The 26,608-nt window shown below is 35.3% G+C and overlaps 1 protein-coding gene across 5 annotated transcripts in view; it reads left to right on the top strand.

The window, feature by feature from the left end:
- The window catches only part of LOC106072186 (E3 SUMO-protein ligase RanBP2-like), a 43,396-nt gene extending 19,300 nt beyond the window's left edge, over nt 1-24,096 (top strand). Inside the window, exons 32-54 of one of the 5 annotated variants that reach the window (XM_056011773.1) lie at nt 100-279; nt 866-976; nt 1,129-1,352; nt 2,185-2,319; nt 2,912-3,161; nt 3,773-4,177; nt 4,541-5,182; nt 5,967-6,184; nt 6,504-6,662; nt 6,838-6,977; nt 7,340-7,476; nt 8,065-8,340; nt 8,787-8,933; nt 9,212-9,406; nt 9,943-10,065; nt 10,627-10,802; nt 11,004-11,076; nt 11,834-14,356; nt 17,567-17,721; nt 18,940-19,067; nt 20,359-20,488; nt 21,076-21,172; nt 22,828-24,096. In XM_056011773.1, coding sequence (XP_055867748.1) covers nt 100-279; nt 866-976; nt 1,129-1,352; nt 2,185-2,319; nt 2,912-3,161; nt 3,773-4,177; nt 4,541-5,182; nt 5,967-6,184; nt 6,504-6,662; nt 6,838-6,977; nt 7,340-7,476; nt 8,065-8,340; nt 8,787-8,933; nt 9,212-9,406; nt 9,943-10,065; nt 10,627-10,802; nt 11,004-11,076; nt 11,834-14,356; nt 17,567-17,721; nt 18,940-19,067; nt 20,359-20,488; nt 21,076-21,171 — 6,623 coding nt within the window. In that variant the 3' untranslated portion in view covers nt 21,172; nt 22,828-24,096. The remainder of the gene's footprint in view (nt 1-99; nt 280-865; nt 977-1,128; nt 1,353-2,184; nt 2,320-2,911; nt 3,162-3,772; nt 4,178-4,540; nt 5,183-5,966; nt 6,185-6,503; nt 6,663-6,837; nt 6,978-7,339; nt 7,477-8,064; nt 8,341-8,786; nt 8,934-9,211; nt 9,407-9,942; nt 10,066-10,626; nt 10,803-11,003; nt 11,077-11,833; nt 14,357-17,566; nt 17,722-18,939; nt 19,068-20,358; nt 20,489-21,075; nt 21,173-22,827) is intronic. The other 4 variants (XM_056011776.1, XM_056011774.1, XM_056011775.1 and 1 more) reach the window with 4 other exon arrangements.
- Nucleotides 24,097-26,608: the final 2,512 nt, after the last annotated feature.

Consider the following 26,608-nt stretch of genomic DNA (forward strand, 5'->3'; position numbering starts at 1 on the left):
TTCACCACTTTTACCAAGTACATTTTTTTATTGATGTCATTTCCTGTTCATTTTAGTTGCTGATTGTCACTGTGACTCCATAATGTTATTTTATTCTAGTTGCTACTCCATCTGCTGGCATTGGAAGTATTTTTGCTCCAGCAGCCACAACATCCAGCACCCCAGGCTCCCAAAAGACATCATCTACAACTTTTGGTGGCTTCAGCTTCAACACAAAGCCAATCGTTCAAGAAAGTAAAGCCCAACCTGCGACTCCAGTCCCTAATAAACCATCACCTGGTAAGAAGTGGCACTGTCAGCTTACTCCAGCAACATTGGTTGTAAAGATTTTTTTTTTGGTCAAGCTCCTCACATATAATTTATTTGGTTTATCATGACCAGTCCTTTGTGTTCCTCATGGAACCTTGGGCCTCAGTAAAAACACATCACTCTCCACTGTCTCTTCCCAGCCTTTTTCAGCACACTCTGCTTATTCAAATTTGTTGTAACAAGGCATACTTAAAGCAATAATTTTTTGCTGACTTTTTTACACAATTTCATTATTCATCACATTTTGTTCTTTTTGGTTTTCCTCTGTACCTGAACCTTGGTGGTTCCAATCTAAGGCCTGTCTAGCTCTGTTGTCGGCATCTTTTTTCTTTAGGTGTGACCAATAATCTCAGCTAAGATTTGCACCTATATATTTCTCTGTACACCAACAATTATTATCCCACTGACTAAGAAAAAAAAAAGATAGACTATTTGTGTCTCTATTTATTAGATATAACAAAATTTTGAGACCTGTATGCCAATGAAAACTGCTTTGAAAATTAAACAACCTAATGTTCATTGTTGGACATTCACTTATTGTTGTTCTATGCTCCAGCAGGTGCAACTTCTAAAGATGCTGCACCCAAACCATTCGCTGGCTTCACTTTGACTCCATCTTCCCTTGGTACTAAGTCTGAGGGTTTATTTTCAGTTCCTGCTAAAGCTGGTAAGATTTGTTTATTTTTTCAGTTCACTAAACTGACTCACTTTTGTTTGAATAATATTCCACAAAAAGTAATGGAACTTGTAGCATAGCAGAATTAGTGCAAGAAGAAAGTTTGAAATTTGAAATAAAATATTTTTTTTTTAAATTTTAAGACTCAACAACTCCTGCAGCAAGCAAGCCTCCATCAGGTCCTTCAACTCCTGTGAGTAGCAAGTCAGCTTCTGGTCCATTAAAGAGTCCAGCAGCTGTGACCAAAAGTCCAGGGGGCCATGAAGATGATCACGTTGAAGACTATGAGCCGAATGTGGACTTTAAACCAGTCATCTCACTGCCAGAGTTAGTGGAGAAGAAAACTGGAGAGGAAAATGAAACTGGGGTATGTAAATAAGCTAACCTATATTAGAAATTATAGATCTTACTTTAACACATGTTACCTTATTCATTCCTATTAATTAGAATGTAAGTCAGCTTAGTCCATGGTTTTTCAGGCAACCCATTCCATGTCTTTTAATGGTATTCAGAGAAAAGAGCTGTATGAATTTATTTTAGTTTCTAGAACATTATATATGTTTTATCTTTCTTAGTGTTTGACTATTATTGTTTTTTTTTTTAAATGGTTTTTATTTTAATATGTTCTATTCCTTTTTTACCTTTACCTTTTAATTTTCTGTCTTGTGATAAACCTTTTTTTTTGTATATATGTATATATATTTTTTTAGGGAGGCAGGGGGTTGTTGTCATAATTAATTATTTTTTTTACCAGATTTTGTTCCAGTGTTTTTGTGTAAGAGGTCATAAATAAAGTGGGTTTAAGACAAAAAAAAAAATTGTATTCACTGTCGCATCATTGTTTGTGACGTGAACTAGATGTGCTAATTAGAGCAGACCTACGTGACAACAAGTAGTACAACAGTTCAAGTGAAGGAAGGCAACCTTAATTACTGTATAGTAGACACTCTAATATTCATAATCAAATGTCACATATGAAGAAGTGACATTCACCTTAGCAAAAGTGTATAAGTAACTGATATTAACATTTCCATCTTTATGGGCTTTGATTTGCCAGGGAAATGTTCAGTAAATGGTAGTGCTCTGCAAAGCTCTTTGAACAATAGGAAAAAGTTGTATCAGATTTAGATACGAAATGCAATAACATTCCATTCTTTTTCCTTGCTTTAGTTTTCTCTTGTTACTGTTTTCCTCTGAAGGTATTTGTTGAAAGATGTATGTTGTTCCGCTTCGACCATGACAGCAAACAGTGGAAAGAGAGAGGTGTGGGGGAATTGAAAATTTTAAAGAGCAAAGACAGATTGAAGTATAGGATTGTGATGAGAAGAGATCAGGTAACCTTTCTCAGTCTACTTCTTCTAGACTTAAGTCTATTGTTACTAAATACAATTAAAAACCCAGAGAGAATGAATTGTTTGCAGTATATCTTCAACTTAATGCTTTTTTTTTTTATTACAAAATAATTTTATAAATTCTTAAGCTGAGTTTGATTAAATTCAATGCTGAATATATTGTCTCGTAAGACAATGGATGCTGAATACTGTTTCTAACTAATTGATTTTCTGTACATGAATATCCAGCCCAATTATGCTCATATTTATAATTTTACATAAATTCTACGAAATCTTGAACCTAAATTGACAAATGCCAATAATGCTGCCTATTTATTTCATTTCTTTCAATTCATTTGGTTATCTCTTTTAACTTGGGGTCTTAAAATGTTTAAAATATGACACCGTAAAAAAATGAAGTCATCTGCTACCCTAACACATTTGAAATAAGCATCTAATTAGCACAAGATGCTCCCTTCTTGACGACCCTCAGTGTTTAGGCTCCTGGGCCAGATCATCAGAAAAGTATTTTAAAATCTATACTACAAAATACTGAATATTTTAACAATGATTTAATTTGTTTTTGATCTTTTAGATTCTGAAACTGTGTGCCAACCACACTCTCAATGCTAATCTAAAACTGACTCCCATGGCAACGTCCGACAGAGCCTGGTGCTACTCTGTCATGGACTTCTCTGAAGAGGAGATGAAAATGGAACAGTTGGCAGTCAAATTTAAAACCGCTGAGAAAGCCAGTCTGTTCAAAACAGTCTTTGAAGATTGCTGTCAGCAGCTGCAAGCTGCAGAAGAAAGTGCTGATGCCAAAGAAGAAAGCTCTCTAAAGGGTATGCCATTTGAAACAGTTATGTCATCAGATGAACCCATTTCATTATTAACTATATTCGGACTCGAAGACTAGCCTAACCTTATATGAATGTATACTTTATATATATCGTTTTAAGTTACTTTTTCTGAAGTGGCTTCAATTTTGACAGGCAAAATGTGAACTAACTTCGTTTAGACACTTTCTTTAGATAGAAACTCTAACTAATTATTTCCCATTAAAATGTCTTCTGCAAGTGTTAACCCTATTAATGTTCAAATGAATCACACTTGACTCTGTGTATATCAAACTAAGCCATTTCCACAAAGTGTCCACCAAGTTCAAAGAACACCAAGGTTGCTAGTTTTAATGAGCATGATTTCTTTTTAGTGTTTCTTTCATTTCTGTTTGACTTCATCTGAATAGTTAGGAATGTAATAGTAAATTTTGGCTTTAAAATCAAGCACACAATTTAATTGCTTCATATTAGTTTTCCTGTTAAACTAAATGTTTTTTATATTCTTGTTTTTATTCACAAGAAAATATTAATACTAATATATCTACATGTTATTCACATGCATGGCAAATCAGAAGCATTGACCTTTATTTATGTTTTTGATTCTGTGTGTCCAGAGCAGAGCAAACCAGTTTCAACTAATGTAACTGATTCCAACAATTCAACTAATGCTAAACCTCTAAGTGAACTCTTCAAGCCCAAAGCTGGGGCCTGGGAGTGCCAAGGTTGTTATATCAGAAACAATACTGATGTCCTGAAGTGCCCTGCATGTGGCACTACTAAACCTGGAGCTGTGCAGTCTACAGCGCCTGTTAAACCTGCTACTGAAGCTGTCAAGCCTTTGAGTGAACTGTTCAAACTCAGCACAGGCACCTGGGAGTGTGGTGCCTGCTTGGTCAGAAATAAGGCTGATGTGGTCAACTGTGCAGCTTGCAATACTTTGAAGCCAGGTGCAAAAGTTGAAAGTACACCCAAGACAGGAGCTAGTGGGCTTGCCTCAGGCTTAAGCTCTGGATCTGGCGGTAAGTTGATACTGATTAACTCACCAGCAACAGTTCTCTAGCAGCCATAGTTCTATAACAGCCATAGCTCTCCAGCAGCCTTAGTTCTCTAACAGCCATAGTTCTATAACAGCCTTAGTTCTCTAGCAGCCATAATTTGAAACTGTTTAACTGTGATACATATTAATACCTGTAGAATGATAGTCTGTTGTATCTTTTGAAAGTGCCACACACCATCTTCATAAACATTAAGTAAACATTATCCTAATTTTAAAAAATCATAAATATTCTTCTTCATCACCACACACAAAATATTTTATGAAAATATCTCATGTCTAACTACACATTTTTTAATTATGTCTCACTGAAACATTTTCTCTGCAGGTACTGGCTTCAAGTTTGGTTCAGCAAGTACACCATCAGCTGGAGGCTTTGGTTTGTCCTCTTCTGCTACTAATGCCACATCTTCGGGTTTCATATTTGGTGGCCCTGCAGCTAGTGCTGGAGCAGCTGCTCCAACAGGAGGCTTTAAGTTTGGTGCCCCTTCAACTAGTGCTGGAGCACCTGCTCCAACAGGAGGCTTCAGCTTTGGCCTGGCCAGTACAACAACTGCTTCTTCAACCACCACGACAACTGCTACATCTACCACCACCACGACCTTGACAACAACATCTTCTGGATTTAAGATTGGTGCAACAGCTTTTCCTACAACCACCAACTCAAGTCTAAGTGGAACATCTACTGTAACCCCAACGGCCACCCCTAGTTCAAGTGGTTTTAAATTTGGAGCTTCAGCACCTTCAGAGTTCTCCTTCAAAGTGAACTCTGCAACTCCAGCTCAGCAGCCCACTGGGAAGTCAGAGTTTGTGTTTGGGACTCCAGCCAAACCCTCCACTGTACCTAACACGAGCAGCTTCTCTTTTGACAAATCTACCCCTAAAGAAGCCACCAAAGGTCCAGACACAACAGGCCTGCTGGCTAAACTACTTACATCAGAAGATACGCCTGTTGCAAGCAAATCTCAAAGTGAGTATCATGTCTTGGCTTCAAACAGACATTCTCTAAAACATAATGTCCATATTCAAGTGTTGTGTATGTATTTTTTCTTTGTTGCAATATTATATTAAACATATTTAAAACAATAGTTTTGTGCTAACTTCAATTTCATTATTCATCACCTCTTGAATACATGAACAATGTATATATTTGGAATTTGTTAGGGAACCATTTTTTATTTTACTGAGATATAAAGTTTGACAATGTTACACTGGAATTGTGTAGATCTCACTTTGCATTGACTAAATCTAGAGGATTGTTTGTTCCCACACAAGTGTATTATAAATACAAATCCATAAAGAATAAAGTTTAGAAATACTATTACAATCTAATACTTAAATTAAGAAAAATTCTACAACCACACTTTTCTGGCATTTTAGATTTTGAGAGACAATTTTGTCTCTTACCAACAGGACAATTCTATGCATTGTAATATGCGATCAATAGTTTTGCTGAAATTTTATTGCCAGACTAATCTATCCTTCTCTTATATAGTCTATTAGTTTCCTCAATCATTCTTACTAAACATTTCCTGAGCTTTTTTTTAGCCTTCTTAGAATGACTAGAAAACAGGAGATGTCATACTTTTATAATTTTCATTGTGAACAAAATGTATTAGTCACACCTGCTATCTACATTTGTGTCAAATAGCATCTGCCACCCAATGCGCGAACGGTGTGGGAGGATCTAAGTCGTAAGTAAGTAACCCTAAGCTTCTGTTGTGAATACTAAGTAACTACTTATCTTTTTACAGCTGGGTTTAACTTCACCATGCCCTCCAAGTCAAATACTTCACTATCCAATGGTCAGCCGTCTACCCCAGGGTTCCAGTTCTCATTCAACAAGTCACCAGTCAAGTCTGGTGTGCCAGAGTCTCCAGAGGTGGATGAGCAGGGCTTGTACGTGAACAAAGAGGGGGATGACTCTCATATACACTTTGAGCCAGTTGTAGCACTTCCTGACAAAGTGGAGGTAATCATGCAGAATCTTTTTTTTTTTTTAGCTTACACCAACAACGATGTGTTATGACCCACTCGGCCAGCCTTGTAAGAGAAAAAAAAACCTTCCATTTGTTCATGTTGTGTTGTTACTTAGGAAATTTCTAAGCAGAGAGATTTCCATTTTGAGATTGCTATGATACTGTGTTATAGCTATTCAGTAGTACTAATTTGAATCTTGAAATGGGTATTGCTTGTTTGAATCTTCAAGCAAATAAAATATTTAAAATGTTGAAATAGAAAAAAACAAATTTTCCTTTCCAATATTCACTACTCTGCTGTATGTTGTGCAGGTGAAGACAGGAGAAGAAGATGAGACGATATTGTTTGAGTCAAGGGGTAAGATGTACAGGTTTGTCTCTGGCGAGTGGAAAGAGAAAGGAGTTGGTGTAGTGAAAATACTGGAGCACAAAATCAACAAGAAGACCAGAGTCTTGATGAGAAGGGATCAGGTCAGTCAACAGAAACCTTGGATACACATCTTTTCAAATCTAGTCTTTTAATTTAATTTTTTTTTATAAAACCCGTTTGATTGTTATTGAAAGGTTTACTTCCCATTGTCCTTAAGACCTTCTTTAAAATTCACTTAGACAAAACTTGTTCAACTATTTATATATATTTTTATAGGTTCTAAAGATTTGCTGTAACCACATTATTGATTCAGCAATAAGTCTGCAGCCAATGGCCAAGAGTGATGGCAAAGCATGGGTCTGGTATGCTCTGGATTTTACTGAAGAAGAAGGTCAAATGGAGCAGTTGGCTGTTAGGTGAGCTACACATGTTTTAGCCATAATGGAATTCATTGATTCTGTTTGGATAGAGTACTAAGCATTGGAAGATATGTTTCACTAGTTAAGTCATTTTTAAATCAAACCAATGAAACAGGAAATAAAAGATAATGATATATCATAAGTTTTCTTATTATTAAAATATAATCCAACAAGAATTTTAAGACATCACATCCTTAGGAATATTCTCAAATGCTAATTTGCTATTTTTTTTTATTATGGTTACATGCAAATTTTTTTTTTGACCTTTCTTTAAGTTTCCCTGTTGGTGTTTGTCATATTTTTGTGATTTAATTTACATTGCGATTGAATTTCAAACTGGTTTTGATTTTTTAAAATAGGTTTAGAACAGCAGAGATTGCATCTGAATTTAAAACTGTATTTGAAAAATGTTGTGCCAATGCTAATTCTACAAGTCCTGCTAAACAGCAAGTGGAACAGTCTGCTAGCGTTACTGTGAAGAAGGAGCTTTTCAAAGGTAATGTCACCAATTTTATTATTTTTTTGCAATAAAGTGGTTTATATTATTTTCCTGAAATATACCAATATACATAATGTAAGTTTTCTTATAACATTTTTTTAACAAATGTTTAAAAATTAATTTCATTAGGTAAATAAGTGTAATGCTTTTGTCTACAATTCCTTAATAATAAAAAAAATTCACACAAACCAAAATCTACTACAAAACAGGAAAATCACTAAACTTAGAAACATTAGCTGCTGAGTAGAATTTAGAACATTAATAATAGTGGCTAAAAGTCATTAAAAAAATTAATTCGGACATGTTGATGAAAACACCTCCCTGATGTAATTTTCCAGTACCATTTGAGCATTTCATGTGTTGCCTCCACTTGTCAAGAAAACCAATTAGATAATACAAGTTAACAACTTAACTTAGAACACATCTACTTTCTTTTCTTTTTTTATATTCATTATTTACCAAGATAGGTAAATGTTAGGAGATAGTGTACTGTTGTTTTTTTCTATTTTGGAATTGTTTTTTACTTTATGTATTTATTTTATGCAAGGGATTTTCAGTTTGAATAAGATTTTCTTTTCCTCATAGTAGATGATAATACCTCCGATGATGTTGTCTTTGTGGGGGAAGACAAACCAACCCAGGAGCAGGTCCTCAAAGCTCGCCAGTACCTCCTGCCAGACACTTTCTACTTGTATGAGAACAAATCTCCATGCCCCGGCTGCATAGGCTGTAATGATGGGGAGTTGCCTGCTACAGCTTCTAGTACAGTTGCTACATCTAAGGCTACACCAGAACCAAAGTCAGTGGCTGCACCAGTGGCTACACCAGTAGCTTCATCAGCAGCTACATCGGCTCAGAAAAGTGAGTTCTATTGATTATAATAAATTGTACATGAAGAACATAACCATTGTTGGACAACGTATTCAACTCAACTAGCTTGGATTGTGTTAAAGTCTTCAGCTTTGCCATTTGGATGAAACCTTTTTGTAAAATAGAAAGCTATAGTTTCATTCAAAGAATACTCTTTTACCCTTGTTGGAATCGTTCTGTAGACTAAACTTCATATAAAAAAAAACTGTTCAATTAGGTCTTGTTTACTGGATTTTTTTTCTTACAGTTCCACTTTATTAATAATGTTTTATTGGCTTTAAATTGCAGATTTTGTTTCGAATCTGAGTTGAAAGACAATTTTTACAGTTATATTAACATAAAAGATTTTACATTCTCAGTCAGGGAAATGAAACAATCAATAATGTGTCTAAAGATGATAATTCTGTTTGAGTGAGCATTGTGTATTTATTTTTCAGAAGATTCTCAAGTCAAAGCGGCAGTGCCTTCATTGTTTGGTGAAGACAGCGCTGGTAAAAGTAGCTTTATGTTTGGTTCTAATGTGACTGTGGACTTTTCAAGCCTGGCTTCAAGTACAAGTGCTCAAGGGTTTACTTGGAAGAAAGGTAGAGAACTCATGATATTTGTTTTTAGCTCCTAATCTAATTATGTGTCTGTGAGGCCATTGATGATTCCAAGAAGATATACAGCAAGGCAAGCTCTTGGTTACCTTGACCCTTAAGAACAAGTGGTAATTTAGCCTCTAGACATTAGAAATGTAATTCCATTTTGCATGCAAACAGCTCAGCAATTTAAGGGTTAAGGACTGCTAACTTTTATTTTTAATTTTGAAGTCATTATGTTAGATTGTATTTGTGAATCAGCCAATCATTTGTACTTTCAGCTGAGTCCTCGTCTCCATTTCATTTTGCTGGTGCTGGTCAGAAACTGTTTGGAGGGGGAACTAGTAGTAGTCCATCTGGGGGTGGAGCTAAGACAGAAGAGAGTGAGGAGGGTGATGACACCGCCGTGGCACCAAGTGATGATATTCATTTTGAACCTGTTATACCATTACCTGATTTGGTGGAAGTCAAAACAGGTAAGTCTAGTTGCTACAGATTTGATTTGGTTGTGTAGATGAAAATGAGTTCTTATAGGATCATGTCCTTAGAATCAATAATAAAAATAGAAGGATTTGTTTTAAAAGTTAAAATACCATCCGAAATATATTTATATAGATTTTAGTGACCTATACATGCATCATCCGTTATTGATATGCATGTATCTTTTATCGTTGTCTCACTGATCTGTGATTTATGAATAATTCATTGATTCCCATTGCCCCCTGACCTCCCACACTTTTTTGTTTTTAGGAGAATCCCTCTAAACATCAAAATTGTAATGATAAATTTTTAATTGGTTTCAATTAGAGTCTAAAACATTATTCTTATTTGTATCTTAAACTTTCTAGAGAAACTTGAAATAGTTTACTTTCAGGTTCTTTGGTTTTTAGAACCAAATGTCATTTCTAGTTCTAGCATGCTGCTAAGCATTTTGTACAGATTTGTTTTTTTCTAATTCTTTTTTGTATTGAAAAGAAAAAAGTTTTTGAGTTGTTTCTGATTTATTCTCCAGGGGAAGAGGACTGGAGCCCATTATTCTGTGAAAGAGCCAAACTTTACAAGTTCGACAAGAGTCTTGGTCAGTGGAAGGAGCGTGGTATTGGAGATATGAAGATAATGAAACACACGATGAAAAGTAAGGGAATTGTCTAGAAATAGTTTTAAAAAGAGTTCACAAAATATTTACAACTTTTCAATTTTGGATTTCCAGAACAAATAGCGAGTGTCTTTAATCTTAAGACTGAGGAATCTGTCTTGATATGTATGCACAAGTACAATTAGATATTTTCTCACATCTAACGCATATAATGCCATTGTATGCCAAGGCTGATGAAGTTCTCTTTGAGCTGTCATATTTGGCATTTGGAGTTCAGACAGATATCTTAATCTTATAATAATTTTTTCATGAAATTAAATTCTAGGTAATCTCTTCAACATTTACTTTGTTGCTTGGTAGTTGTGATGCACAAACAGTAGTTTAGTTTTTTTCATTAGGATTCCTTTACAATTAGGATTATTTTTTTCTCCCTATGGAGATGGCATCTCGAGTAATTATCAGCAAGCAACACCTGCTCAATTCTAAAGAAAGTAAAGCTGTGATAAAAGTTTGATTTCTGTTCTGCGTTGAAAGAGTTGTGTGTTTTATGTTTAGTTTGAATGAATTAGCATTTTACTTTTTTGTCTTCTTCTCCTGCAGTCATGTTTAGAATCTTGCAGCGTAGGGAACAGGTTCTCAAAGTCTCCTGTAACCACTTGATATCTGTTGACATGGATCTGAAGCCAATGGCTACCTCTGAAACAGCCTGGTGTTGGGTAGCTACAGATTACACAGATACAGAGCCCAGCATTGAACAGTTTGCTGTCAAATTTAAGGTGGAAACATTTTCTTACTGTTGTAACTTTCTTCTGTTTATTCCTGCCACTGTTTGAGTTGATGGAATATTTGTTTCAAAACTTTATAAACTTTCCATTTTAAAAATCTTATTTATTTCTTCTGTTTTTGGTATTCACTTTGCAATCAAGAAGAGTTGAGAAGTTGTTTTTTTTCATCTCTATTTTGTGTGTCCCTCTCAGAATAAAGAGTTGGCCAGCAAGTTTAAAGACATATTTGAGCAATGCCAACGAGATCTTCAAGCAGGAGAACAAGGTATGTCTTGACTCTGAAGACAAATATGCTCGTTACTTTAATCATGTCTTTCTTTCAGCCGATGCTTTTTGTAGTTATCAGCAGGAAACAGAAGACAACAGGGCCTACCACTCTAATGTGTTGCCAGTCTACATAGCTAATGCAGTCAACTTGAAAAAACCAACTCTTGCAGCATTTTGTTTTTAAAAGTTGAGAGCATCAATGTTAAAATATTTTTATTATTTCATAAAACTTGATATGCAGTTCTAAAAAAGCTAATCAGATTCAGTCTACATGATTTATTCTGTGTGTGTGTGTGCGCGCGTGTGTGTGGTCTGTGCCTTGGAACTGTTTTATAAGGTTAAGTGTAGCTAGAATGTCTGTGGTTTTCTGGTTTGTATTTGTCATATACTACCTTTACAGCCATTTTCAGCTGAACTATGATTTTCTGTTTTGTAATCCAACTGAATATTGATTTTGGAAAGTTTTAAACAATAACAGTGAATGTAAATCTGTCTTGTAAACTACAGTTCCCTTTCACAGCTGGTATCTAAATGACTTATGTAATAAAATAAAATAGTCCATTACAGTTCAATGAAACATAATTATGTTTTGTAACGATGGGTCCACATAACCATCTAATCCACTTATATGAACATTTTCTGTTATAAGATGGTTGTGGTGAATTATGCTTGAGTTGTTTACTATAAAGCTTCAAAATGGATTAGACTTAAGTAATATAGTTAGAAGATTATATCTAATGTTTTTCTTATTTTAGTGACACCTGACCAAGAGGGAGTCTCTAAAATACACAAAAACACAACTCAGTTGTTCTCTCTACATGTTAGTCAACAAGGCACTACTGATCTTACTAAGAAAACTAGCTTGATGTACAAACCTTTTGCTGAGACAGAAAGTACATATCATTTTGTGACTCCACTTGGTGATAAAGGCAATAGACACCACACAAAAGCATTGGATGTGTCTGGACAGGATGAAATATTATCTGCATCATACACACCTTTAGGTGGAGCCAAGGAGCCATCTTTGAAGTCCACATTTGTGACTCCACTTGGTGATAAAGGCAATAGACACCACACTAAAGCATTGGATGTGTCTGGACAAGATGAAATATTACCTGCATCATACACACCTTTAGGTGGAGCCAAGGAGCCATCTTTGAAGTCCACATTTGTGACTCCACTTGGTGATAAAGGCAATATTCACCACACAAAAGCTCTGGATGTGTCTGGACAGGATGAAATATTACCTGCATCATACACACCATTAGGTGGAGCCAAGGAGCCAACTTTGAAGTCCACATTTGTGACTCCACTTGGTGATAAAGGCAATATTCACCACACAAAAGCATTGGATGTGTCTGGACAAGATGAAATATTACCTGCATCATACACACCTTTAGGTGGAGCCAAGGAGCCATCTTTGAAGTCCACATTTGTGACTCCACTTGGTGATAAAGGCAATAGACAACACACAAAAGCATTGGATGTGTCTGGACAAGATGAAATATTACCTGCATCATACACACCTTTAGGTGGAGCCAAAGAGCCAAGTTTGAAGTCCACATTTGTGACTCCACTTGGTGATAAAGGCAATAGACAACACACAAAAGCATTGGATGTGTCTGGACAGGATGAAATATTACCTGCATCATACACACCTTTAGGTGGAGCCAAGGAGCCAACTTTGAAGTCCACATTTGTGACTCCACTTGGTGATAAAGGCAATATTCACCACACCAAAGCATTGGATGTGTCTGGACAGGATGAAATATTACCTGCATCATACACACCTTTAGGTGGAGCCAAGGAGCCATCTTTGAAGTCCACATTTGTGACTCCACTTGGTGATAAAGGCAATATTCACCACACAAAAGCATTGGATGTGTCTGGACAAGATGAAATATTACCTGCATCATACACACCTTTAGGTGGAGCCAAGGAGCCATCTTTGAAGTCCACATTTGTGACTCCACTTGGTGATAAAGGCAATAGACAACACACAAAAGCATTGGATGTGTCTGGACAAGATGAAATATTACCTGCATCATACACACCTTTAGGTGGAGCCAAAGAGCCAAGTTTGAAGTCCACATTTGTGACTCCACTTGGTGATAAAGGCAATAGACAACACACAAAAGCATTGGATGTGTCTGGACAGGATGAAATATTACCTGCATCATACACACCTTTAGGTGGAGCCAAAGAGCCAAGTTTGAAGTCCACATTTGTGACTCCTCTTGGTGATAAAGGCAATATTCACCACACAAAAGCTCTGGATGTGTCTGGACAGGATGAAATATTACCTGCATCATACACACCTTTAGGTGGAGCCAAAGAGCCAAGTTTGAAGTCCACATTTGTGACTCCACTTAGTGATAAAGGCAATAGACACCACACAAAAGCTCTGGATGTGTCTGGACAGGATGAAATATTACCTGCATCATACACACCTTTAGGTGGAGCCAAGGAGCCAAGTTTGAAGTCCACATTTGTGACTCCACTTGGTGATAAAGGCAATAGACACCACACAAAAGCTCTGGATGTGTCTGGACAAGATGAAATATTACCTGCATCATACACACCTTTAGGTGGAGCCAAGGAGCCAACTTTGAAGTCCACATTTGTGACTCCACTTGGTGATAAAGGCAATAGACACCACACAAAAGCATTGGATGTGTCTGGACAAGATGAAATATTACCTGCATCATACACACCTTTAGGTGGAGCCAAGGAGCCAACTTTGAAGTCCACATTTGTGACTCCACTTGGTGATAAAGGCAATAGACACCACACAAAAGCATTGGATGTGTCTGGACAGGATGAAATATTACCTGCATCATACACACCTTTAGGTGGAGCCAAGGAGCCATCTTTGAAGTCCACATTTGTGACTCCACTTGGTGATAAAGGCAATAGACACCACACTAAAGCATTGGATGTGTCTGGACAAGATGAAATATTACCTGCATCATACACACCTTTAGGTGGAGCCAAGGAGCCATCTTTGAAGTCCACATTTGTGACTCCACTTGGTGATAAAGGCAATAGACACCACACTAAAGCATTAGATGTGTCTGGACAAGATGAAATATTACCTGCATCATACACACCATTAGGTGGAGCCAAGGAGCCAACTTTGAAGTCCACATTTGTGACTCCACTTGGTGATAAAGGCAATATTCACCACACAAAAGCATTAGATGTGTCTGGACAGGATGAAATATTACCTGCATCATACACACCATTAGGTGGTGTTGAGCAGCCTGTTGCAAGTAAAGGTAATTCCCATCGTCAAGTCTCTCATTTATTCTTAACATCAACCACTGATATATCTAACAGCTAGTCAATCTGCTACTGCTGTTCTTTCTATTTATCTCTAGTGAAGCATTCGAAAGCATCTGTCTAAAGCTCTCATTACCTGACTTAGAATATGACACCACATATAAATGTTTCCATACTTATGGTATGGATGTGAACAATATATTACCTGTAATTAGGTCCTTATTGAACTGCATATATAATGCCTCTTCAGAAATCAAATGGTTCTCTCTTATTTATTTTAAATGTGAACCTTAAAGAGAGGAATACCTATGCAATTCAAAAAAAGAAAATCACTTCATTGTAGTTATCATTTCATTTACAGTTCAGCATTAACATCATATAAACAATTGTGCTTGCATATAACGTGAACTATAAAAGCCTTTGGCTTGGGCATGTGTTGCACTGGTGATAATGCACAGCTTTCTGTAACCTTCATGACATCTGCATGTTTTGATTAACAGATGTCATCTGTAGTATTAACACTGTATTTCTCATGTACTGTTTTTATGCCAAGTACCAGCTGACAACTGTAAGGGCTGCTACTCTTAACATATCCGTTTCATATATATTTAGTGTTCATAAATATAAAAGTTTTAACAATGTATGTGATACGGTGTATATTTATGTATATAATTTAAATCACATTAATCATTTATTGGCATATATTTGAAATAATACAATCCTCTATATTGGAATATTTCGTTATTTAATACATTTAGTAAATCTGTTTACAGTATTCTTGTCTTTCAAAAATCTAAAATTTTTGTAAAAAGCTGAATTATCAACATGTTTTTAAGCTGAATTATCAACATGTTTTAAAAGCTGAATTATCAGCATGTTTTTAAGCTGAATTATCAACATGTTTTTAAGCTGAATTATCAACATGTTTTTAAGCTGAATTATTAATGTTTTTAAACAAACATAGGGCACAATAGTTATAGCATTAAATATTTTGCACACTAACATCTCTTAGATTTCTTTAATAAGCGACCCCCCCTTGGAAGGTATGAAGGTGTGAAAATTGGGCTATTAAAAAGATCAAACTATTGTACAATCTGTAGGTTTCTTTGATTCTATCCCTGTATCTGTTGATATCTCAACCAAATAATTTCTTAAATAAGATTGTTATTATTGTTATACAGGATTTCTAACTATACAGACAGCATACACAAATTTGTCGCTGTTGTAACATTTTTTCTTTTTTTCTTTCTTATTGTGGCCTTAATTTTGGGGTTGGACCAGCATCTTGTCCTTGATTTGAATGTCTTCTTTTAGTGTTAATCTTTTTTTTGCCAATGATCAATCTGTTTTTATATTTGTATTTTGATAACAAAGCAAATTTTTTTTTTTTCAGTAATAAAATTGTTTATTGTCATGATTTTTCTTTTATTAATATACTTATTTTTTTAATATCTAGTTGAGATTTTTATGTTCAAATTTAGTTTTTATTTAATGTTGATATTTTCTGAGCCTTACATGATAGAATCTATCCTTATGTACTGCTATGATGTTTTATTTTCATTTATGCATATTAGTATTCTAGATGTATGTATTTTTTTCCTGTATGCTGTCATATCATATTTATAATTATTTACAATCATCAGAAATGCGGAAAACCCTACAACATACTTCTGAGGGATTATTTCCTTTAGGGTTTATGTACATTTTGTTGTAGACCTTGAAAAGAAATTCACGTATTCAGTATACGTAATATTCATTACTGTTAAAAAATTAAACCCTTTTTTTTAATTGGATAAACATAGGTCAGAGCTGAAGTCCTTTTTATTTTTATCTAAGATGATGAGCATTAATTTGTATACAGGTTAAGTTGGTATAAAGGAAGGTCATGCTTTACTTGTAGCTTATGTATTAGCTATGTTCTGGCAATCAGGGTCATGGATTATAGATGGCTGCTTGTTGTGTGGTATGCACTCTGGACTGTTTTGTCAATGGTCTTGGGTTGGAACTCTCCTTGCTGCTATCCCCTTTCATCCCGTTTGGGCTGGGCTGGGATGTATGAAAAAAGTAATGTGCCTCTTTTCATGACCCCTGTGAACTGTAAGGGAGATGATGTCAAGAAAATTTGATTCCATGGCCAGCACCTCCAACCAACTGTCGTTACTTTTCCAAACTAAAGTCAGGTACCCTTTAGAGTAGGTAGGGGTTCAGAGGCATCCTACAGATCCAGAAACCCTTCAGTTTGAAAGCCAAGCTGTTTACCACCCAGCCACCATGCCCCTGTTTGGCTAGAATATATGTCAAACAATTCAGGGTCATATGTGCTGTAGGCTCTGTTTTCACTTCAGATTTAGGTTGAGATTTTTTACATCACTTTTGGCTTGCGCCCTCTAGTAGTCACTATTATTTCCTTTCTACATGTCTAGAACTTTCCTGTCTTGTGTACATCAGAGTAAAGCTAACACCCATAACCCTTTGGCACCTACTCTATTTGTTTGTTTTTTTAGGGTTATCCAGGCATTTCTGATGAGTATCTAGTTTCTTAGGAGCTTTCTTCCATCTACTGGGGCTTATATATCAAAGGGTTAACCATTCAATATTTAACCTCATTCAGAATATTTATGGCAATTGTATTAAGTATTTCCAACAATTCTCATAAAACAAAAAGATCTACATCTACTTTGTGGCATACAGTTAGTTCTATACATCAACTAAACTGGGATTGATACTTTGTGACATACAGTTAGTTCTATACATCAACTAAACTGGGCTTGATACTTTGTGACATACAGTTAGTTCTATACATCAATTAAACTGGGCTTGATATTTTGTGACATACAGTTAGTTCTATACATCAAATAAACTGGGCTAGATACTTTGTGACATACAGTTAGTTCTATACATCAATTAAATTGGGCTTGATACTTTGTGACATACAGTTAGTTCTATCTTCTCTCTATTTCCTTGTTGTTCATAAACTAACAATTAGTGGCACCTAGTGTATTCTGTTTAAACCTGACTTCTTTGGACTTGACAATATGTTTCTTACATTTTCATCATTTCAAATTTGTTGCTAATTAAAGATTGTAAACATAAGAGATTAATTTTCTTTTAAACCACATAGGACTAGAATTAAGACATTTTATTTTGGGGGAGGTCTTTTTGTATTTTATTTTCACCATTGGTTCCTATCTTGTTTGATGTTGTAGCCCCAGCTCCGACAGAAGGAGTGACTGTGGTAGAGGCTGATGAAGGTCAAGGAGACTATGGAGAGTACAATGAGGAGGAGGAGGAGGAAGATGGAGACAAAGTTCTTCTAGACAAAAGAGTGACTCTCAGTTCTTTCGAGAATGGCTCATGGAAGGTTTGTCTTTTGGTTTTACTTAAAACATGTTATCTTATCAGAGCTACAAAAGGAATTTTTTTTTTTAAGGAATGATGAAGTGGTTTTTAACTCAAGAGGAGATCTTTTGGAGACATTAAGTACTTAAGGGATTGATATAAGAATTAACATAAATTGCTTGAGACATGATTACATAATTAACAAAATAGCTGTACTGTAAGCTTGTGTTTGTTGTAGTGTGAACAAAGTGGGCGTAATGTAGAATTGTTTTTTTTGTTATCTGTTTGATTGGAACTTTGCTCAAGAATATTCAAGATTATACAAATATGTGCAATTATATTTTAAAATTAACAAATTTGTATCATTATATTTTGTATTTTCAGTCAGAAATGTCTGACTGAATGAAAGGGTATTATTATATTGGCCTAATAGTGAGACTTAGTTTGCAATCTGGGGCTAGATCTAAGCATCTCAACAACTATCAGAAATTCCATTGTTTAGTTGAATATTTGTGTGGCATGCTTTAACAAAGGTGTCATACAGTCGGAAACTTTTTCACCAAAACAAAGCAATGCCATGTACTAGTTTGATTTTGTAGATTTGAAACTATTATATATATATCTAACCTTCATTTAATGAGTTACATAGTTTATAAATCATGCTTATTCTAATAGTGAATTGAGAGCGTCTCAAAAATTTTCTTTGGCTTAGTTTAGTGTTACTGTTCCTGCTACCAGCTGACACTGTCTTCATGGAAGATCAAAAGTTGGAAGTTGATCAGAAACTGAAAGAAAGAATTGAATGGAGGGGACTTGGGGTGGGTGGGGGGGGGGGGAAGCCTAAAATTGTGTTCCTGAAAAAATAGTGAACATTTTATTTCAAGCTTAAGTTTCACAGATTTCAAAGTGTTAAAGCTAATAGCAAAGTTGAAAGAACATTGTGCTAAGGCTGAAACATTCAAACTTTAGAATAGCGGTGAAACATTTAATCTTTATAATAGCAGTGAAGCATTTATACTTTATAATAGCTGTGAAACATTCAAACTTTTTTATAGCTGTGAAACATTTAAACTGTATAATAGCGTTGGCTCTTGTAGTTTATTTGATTCCCCATGCTGGCCATTATTAGTTTTCAATGGCAAATAAAACATCAGTGTTTAGTGGACTATATTTCTGAACATATGTTACAGTTTGATTGTTAAACACAATATGTATATATTACTTGTATGTTTTGTTTCAGAAACTGAGTGTTGGGACTCTGCAAGTGAAATTCAATGAAGATGTTGGTGGCCACTCAGTGGAGTTTATGACAGACAATGGAGAGAGAATGTGTAACCATGTCATCTGTCAAGAACATCATGTTCACATGTAAGGACACCTTGTTGTGTGGATGTTTGTAACTTTGTTATCACTAACAGGCCATTTCAAACATTTTGCTACCCTTTCAGAACAGAGTGAATTGAAATGAAACTATTTCATGTTGTTTGATCTATTCCTTGTGGAAAACCATTCCTAAACAAAGTCACACAATGCCACAATTTTTCAACAAGTGGTATATAACTAATACTAGATTAATAATAAAATTAGTAACCCCTAAATTTTCAATTCATTTGTTGCATAAATTATTAGTTATGATATTGTTACACTTCTCTCCTAATCAGGCTCTTTGTAAACACTGCTCAACATTACAAACTCATAGCTTAAGAACTTGACAATAAGAGTTCCAAAATAATGTGGTAGTTTAATAAATAATACATCAACAGCCAATACTACACAATTGGCTCTATATTACACAACTCTACTGTCTGATACATAACTGTACTGCCCTACTAAACTCTACTGTCTGTCTGGAGTGAACTGCTTCATTTAAGGACTCACATTGTACCAGACTTCACTGTGAACTAACAGTATTGAACTGCACTGCTGTGCTCAACTGACTGGCTTCTCTTACTCTTGTCTCTATTCTGGTCTCCCAAGGTCTTCTCTAACAATCACCCAAATTAGCAGCCCTCATCCCATGACCATATGAGGGTTTAGGTGTGAAGAGTTGGTACCAACACAGTCTTTTGCCCTTTAACTTAGTTGACTGCTAAGCAGCATACTGAACTATATTACATATGTGTCATGTGATCAAACACAGTTGACCTTATCATGTCACCACTACAGTTATAACTATATTATGACTTTTAATAATTTTATTGAAATGAATAGATGTGAAATTATCATCATAATTATTTTGGTTAGTTCTCATGACATGCATTTGAGTTTTGTAAACTTGAAGTTGCTCTTCATAACAACAGTTGGTGCTGGAATAGGTTGTGGATTTGTAGTTAGACGTTCCATCTTTCACTCTACAAGCAGAATCCAGGCATCTATGCAGTGATAGAATTTAGTCTTAGAACCAGGACTTCACTATACACACAAACTGGAATTTAACCCCCTATTTATTTTAGTTTTTAAGAGGTAATAAAAAGAAAAGAAAGAATATATCTTATACCTCATGACATCTTTTGTTAGGAATAGAGTTAATGAAGTTACTGAACAAAAAATACTAGCTATAAATCTGAAAAATGTACATCTTTGATACATGATGTGTATTTGAATTACTTATTGAATACAACTGATAAACATAAACTGAACAAAGCACCTCTCATTCCAGCGATGTCAAAAAGCACACTTGTGAGTGGCAACCCATCGACTATTCTACAGATGAACCAATCAGGAAACACTTCTCTGCCCAGTTTAGCTCAGCTGCTTCAGCTGAAGAGTTTGCCCAAATATTTCAGGAGGTAAGTCTGTAGTAGGGTCTAAGACGTCCAATAGTTGACAAGCTCAAAGACAGTTCAAAGTTCATTTTTTGCTGACGTTCTAATTGCAATACAGTTTTGAGATTTAGAATAAACTTAATGCTAATTTAGATATTGATAAACCTGTAATACTTTTATGAAGGCTAGCATCAACATAAATAAGAACAGTGCTTTACTTATATTTTCTGATACAATACTAAGTACCCCTTCAGAACTTGTCATCTCTAGGGTAGATGATGTTGTCTGTTTCAATGGCTGATTGCTAATGAGGGTTATATGTCACCAGCACAACGACCAACGGCGTTATTTTCCTCAACTAATGCCAGACTTATATATTTAGAGTTGTGGACAATGGGACGTCCTTAAAATTCCGAAATAAAAATATCCCAATCTTTCCTGATTGTCAAAACCAGGAACCCCTCCGTTAGGAAGCTTTACAACTCAGCCACTACACCACTTATAATACACTATAAAATATGGTAAAATATCAGCTAACAATCAGTTAAATATATGTTTCTGTATTGAGACTTTATCTGTAAGTCTTTTTTTTTTTTCTTGCCATCTTCTAGGGCCAACAACAAGCCGCAGAGTTTGGGATCTCCGAGAATGTCCTCAATGAAATAGATGTCCCAGAAATATTTTCAGGAGGAGCTTTGACTCATTAAGGTAACGCAGACATGCCTACAGTCCTGCATTATGTGGAACCGTCCTGCAAAAGCATCAAAAAAAGCTCACATGTTCCGCATTCACGATTTTTTGTTCCGCCAAGTCTGAATTCCGACACAAAAAAAATAAAAAATCGCTGATTTTTCATTATTTATTAATAGTGCGATAAGAAAATACTGAATAAAAAATAAAATATATATATATAGGTCTGTGTTTATTGTTTACATTTCATCTCTTCCCGGACCCGGTTTGTCCTAAATTTACGAAGATATGGTTGAGCTAGATTCTGCTAGATCTAGGCATACTGATATAGATCTAGTACACTAGAAATACTTTGAAATAGATTTAGAAGGTGATGGATCTCTAGATTTCTATGTATCATTATGTAATAAATTTAGTTCCCAATAAGTCTCTAGATCTAGACATAAATATTTAGATTCTAAATTTTAGATCTATAATATAATTATTATAATCTGTGTTTTTAGACTTAAGACTGTTAGAGGACTTATTAGGTGTAGGTCTAGACTAGTAGACTCTTAAATTATTTTAGATCTAGAACTAGAGACAACATCTAGAGTTAGAGTGACTAGAGTAGAGCCTAGAAAAGGATAGATAATCAAGTAGATCTAGTCATTAGATTTAGATCTAGATCTAGTAGTAGTAACAAATAAAAATATATCTAGACTATTCTAGACTAGTAACATTTGAGTCTAGTCATTAGAATACATTTTTTTTTAGAATTCATCATATAGGAACTATTGATTTCAAACAAAAGATAATAAATATGAATTACAGGTTGTCTTACTTTTAATTATACTATTTACATCTAATTTATAAGAAGCAAACTAGTATTGTTATTAAAGTAATAATTAATATAATTGAATTTTTTATTTATATTGCGTACAGTATGGCTGACTAACATAAATGTGTTTATGTTCCACATTGGGGCCCAAAGTTCCACATTTTCAACCTGAGTGTTCCACATTCTGGGTCTTGGGGGTAGGCATGTCTGGTAACGGCTGCTGGAATATCTTACCTTCTACCCTGTATCATATGTGTATAAAGCTCTTGTCTCAAGACATTTTCTCCATCTCTTGTCCAAGGCTGCTTGAAACATATTGATTTCTGCTTTAGTCCCTTCTCAGTTATCTGTATCAACATTAGTGAAGTTTAGTTTAGTTCATTCTTTGATATACAATCAACACAGAATTCTAGTCTCAACATTAGTGAAGTTTAGTTTAGTTCATTCTTTGATATACAATCAACACAGAATTCTAGTTTCAACATTAGTGAAGTTTAGTTTAGTTCATTCTTTGATATACAATCAACACAGAATTCTAGTCTCAACATTAGTGAAGTTTAGTTTAGTTCATTCTTTGATATACAATCAACACAGAATTCTAGTTTCAACATTAGTGAAGTTTAGTTTAGTTCATTCTTTGATATACAATCAACACAGAATTCTAGTTTCAACATTAGTGAAGTTTAGTTTAGTTCATTCTTTGATATACAATCAACACAGAATTCTAGTCTCAACATTAGTGAAGTTTAGTTTAGTTCATTCTTTGATATACAATCAACACAGAATTCTAGTTTCAAGTGTTATTATACATGTATCTAAAGAATCTCACATTTTTGTTTTCTTTCCATTGCAGGTCAAGTGAGATGTGTTACTGTCCTGATCTCAATGAAACTTAATTGTGTACAAACTCTAATGTTTATATATAGTATGTTGTTTGTTTCAAATGGACTTACACAATGACAAAACTTGAAATATGTCCCATACATAAGGAAATTTAGCATTCATTATCCATGATATTGTCATAGCAGAGATCTACAACTTTGTACATTGTATGTAGTGTAAGCTTTTTACCAGAGTTCTGTACCATGTATTTTCAATAGCAAGGTATCACTATATAGTACTACATGTATTGGACATTGAGAATTGAATTATGACATTTGCATTCATCATTCCACATGTCTAAGCTGATCCTGGATCTAGTTCTTTAACATCTACGCTTTCTTTTAATGGCTTAATGTAACTTCTAATAGAATTATGTGTTTTCGGCAATTACGATGTACTGCTCTGGCCAATGGAATCTTATAAAATATTTTAGTCTTTACTTTGTTCTGTAGTGGCTAAACACAACAATGTTGCTTAGCGTTGGCACATTTTTTGTTTTTTTTATTTCTTTCTGAGACACTGGCAGAGCTTGACTGCACTGTGGTTTTAGTTAACAATCAGCTGTAGGTTCTAACTAGGCTCGAAAATTATTTTCTCCAATCATTTGGGGGTTAGGGTTACCCTTGCAAAGGCCTCACTCATTACCTGCATGGATATAATATTAGTATGGCTACTCTATTGGGCACTAGGAGTTTTTTTGTGTGCTTTCAACTGTGAATAATCATTATCACTGACATTTTTTGACCAAAATAAAACAGTGAACTGCTTATTCCAATCATTTCATTGCTTCCAAATAATTATTTTTTTATTTGTCTAATAAAAATAGTTTGGTCATTTGAGTTTGAAAATTATAGCAGTGGTTCTCAAAACTTTGCATTTTTTTTAAATAAAATTTATTTGGCTTGAGACTTCAGTTACTTTGTAAAAAAAAATAATTAAAAAATGGAAGAATGACCTTTGGAGTCATGACCTGAGATTTGAGAACTACTTGCATAGGTCAGTTTTGTTACCCTCCATTTTGTGTTCATTTGTTCAATGCAATTCTAGACATTTTATCTTACAAAAGAAAACAACCTTATGAAAATGACTAGATGATTATGTCGAACAGGAAGTGGTTCTATTTCTTTGTTGACCCATTTTCTTTCAGCCTCTTAAAATTTTATGTTCGCCTCTCATTGGTTGGTTTGTTTACCATCCGACATGCACTATTTTATGACTCAATAAACGTTTGTTAACAAAATATAAAGTGACCACTTGAAATTATTCATTGAATGAAAGAGTGCGGTACAAGGTGAAGTCTAGTTGACTTGTCGGTGTCCTAATAAAAGTGAAGTATTCCATTCAGACCTAGTGATCTATGGCACATCTGTCTCTGGGACAGTTCACGAGGGTGTCGAGTGGGAACTATTTTCTGGTATCCATTAGAGTCGGGTAGACCTCATCAGTTTGGAAGCCAAGTGGTCAGCCACCACAACTAAGTACGTAAATTCTCAGTCAAAATGAAATTTTAGTATGACATGAATGGATTCAAACACATACTAAATGTGTAATGTTAACATACGAGATTGACATTTGCTTTCAAGCATTTCCCATGGAGGGCTAATAGTGTAAACTACTGGAGACAGCATTTATGTTAGTATCTATTGCAAACTAGTAACTTACACACATACTCATAATATTCCCTTGGTGCCTAACCCTGTAAATACTTAAATCATCGATTTATCAAATTAATAGATATTACATCCTTAACTCTTTCTCGCCTAACTGACGATACCAACGTTGATTCCACCAGAATGTGGTAAATAATTACGGAGAGAAAGAGTTAATAGATATTACATCCTAAATGGTGTGGACACTTCAGTGCCTTTCTGTTTGATTCCTCACTTCCGGTGAAAGCAGAAAAATAAAAATGTATAAGTGGTTTAACGACATTAACCATGAGTATCTGATTATGTGCATTCATAATTAATCTTCGAATAAGTCCTTCTACCATTGTCAGGCCCGTCCATTCTTTTGCGCTATTTTCCCGTTGCTTTCTCTGTCTCTATCTTTCCCCTGGTACTGTTCCCTGCAGGAATGTCTTTGCGAGCCATGAGGACCTCGTGATATGGTCGTACAGTTCAAAGGTGCTCTGTTTAGCAAAGGCAAGTCGTGCTTCTTACACTGGTGATGAACTATAAATAAGGTAGATACCAAATCTATGACTTACCCTAGTAGTCGTTTTATTTAAAAAAAAAAAAAGATAACTTCCTATAGCCAGTAAGCAAAGATCGATATGGATAGTGAAGGGATTCGAAACTCGTACGATCATGTCCACTATTTAATGCGCATATTATACGCGCAGCCAGGTGGCGCTGTTGACTTAAGAATTTTTTACAAAATAGTTTTATGTAACGAGGTCGGAGGTTCCTAATTGTAACTGCTGATTTTATTTAGATTGGACCAAAAGCGCTCTGAGCATGCTATAAGCATGAAAGTAGCGCTATATAAAAGCTATAATAATAATAATTAAACGAACTTCTGTTCATTACGGTGTAGCCCTGCCTTCCCTTAAATCCGACCCTGAACGATAATAAAGTCAAACGTATATCCATGTTACTGGAAGGACGAGGGTGGGACTATATCCTATTGGTGTGTAGGGCATCAAATGATGTAAAGCCGGCCCTGCTTGAAAGTTGTCCTGCATTTATTCCATTGCGATACATCTACTGCACAATTTAATTTGAAATGTACCACGATTGAACTTTCAAAACGTGGACAAGTTAATATGACAGACATTCATTTTTTTTTAACGCGTTCACAAAGTTTCATTTAGAGATGAATATAAAAATATAAACCTAATCGTTCTAAACTTTGATTGGTACAATTTAGCCCACTTTTGGTACCTATTATTGCTAAATAGTCACTTTTCTGGCTTAATGATCTTTACTCTCCAGCCTTGCTTTTATTAGTTGGCTGAGTTGGCAGCTATGTTTGACTTCAATTAACAGCTGAAACTCCTACTTCTGAATATGAGCCATTTTGCTGAGGACCGTAAAAGCTTTTCTTCCGCCTTTTTGCTAAACCACGACTTCTTCATGAGTCTCAGATTCCGCTGGACCTTTCTTTTAGCATGTGTGTAGCGTTCTCTGCTTTGGGAGCTATCTGGATTACACAGAAAGGCCTTGAAGCAGTGTTGCTTGTGTTGAAGCAGTGTTGCTTGTGTTAAAGTAGTGTTGCCTGTGTTAAAGCAGTGTTGCTTGTGTTGAAGCAGTGTTGCCTGTGTTAAAGCAGTGTTGCTTGTGTTGAAGCAGTGTTGCTTGTGTTAAAGCAGTGTTGCTTGTGTTAAAGCAGTGTTGCTTGTGTTAAAGCAGTGTTGCTTGTGTTGAAGCAGTGTTGCTTGTGTTAAAGCAGTGTTGCTTGTGTTAAAGCAGTGTTGCCTGTGTTAAAGCAGTGTTGCTTGTGTTGAAGCAGTGTTGCTTGTGTTGAAGCAGTGTTGCTTGTGTTAAAGCAGTGTTGCTTGTGTTGAAGCAGTGTTGCTTGTGTTAAAGCAGTGTTGCTTGTGTTAAAGCAGTGTTGCTTGTGTTAAAGCAGTGTTGCTTGTGTTGAAGCAGTGTTGCTTGTGTTAAAGCAGTGTTGCTTGTGTTAAAGCAGTGTTGCCTGTGTTAAAGCAGTGTTGCTTGTGTTGAAGCAGTGTTGCTTGTGTTGAAGCAGTGTTGCTTGTGTTAAAGCAGTGTTGCTTGTGTTAAAGTAGTGTTGCCTGTGTTAAAGCA

Source organism: Biomphalaria glabrata, chromosome 15 (genome assembly GCF_947242115.1).
Source record: "Biomphalaria glabrata chromosome 15, xgBioGlab47.1, whole genome shotgun sequence".
Taxonomy (NCBI): Eukaryota; Metazoa; Mollusca; class Gastropoda; family Planorbidae; genus Biomphalaria; species Biomphalaria glabrata.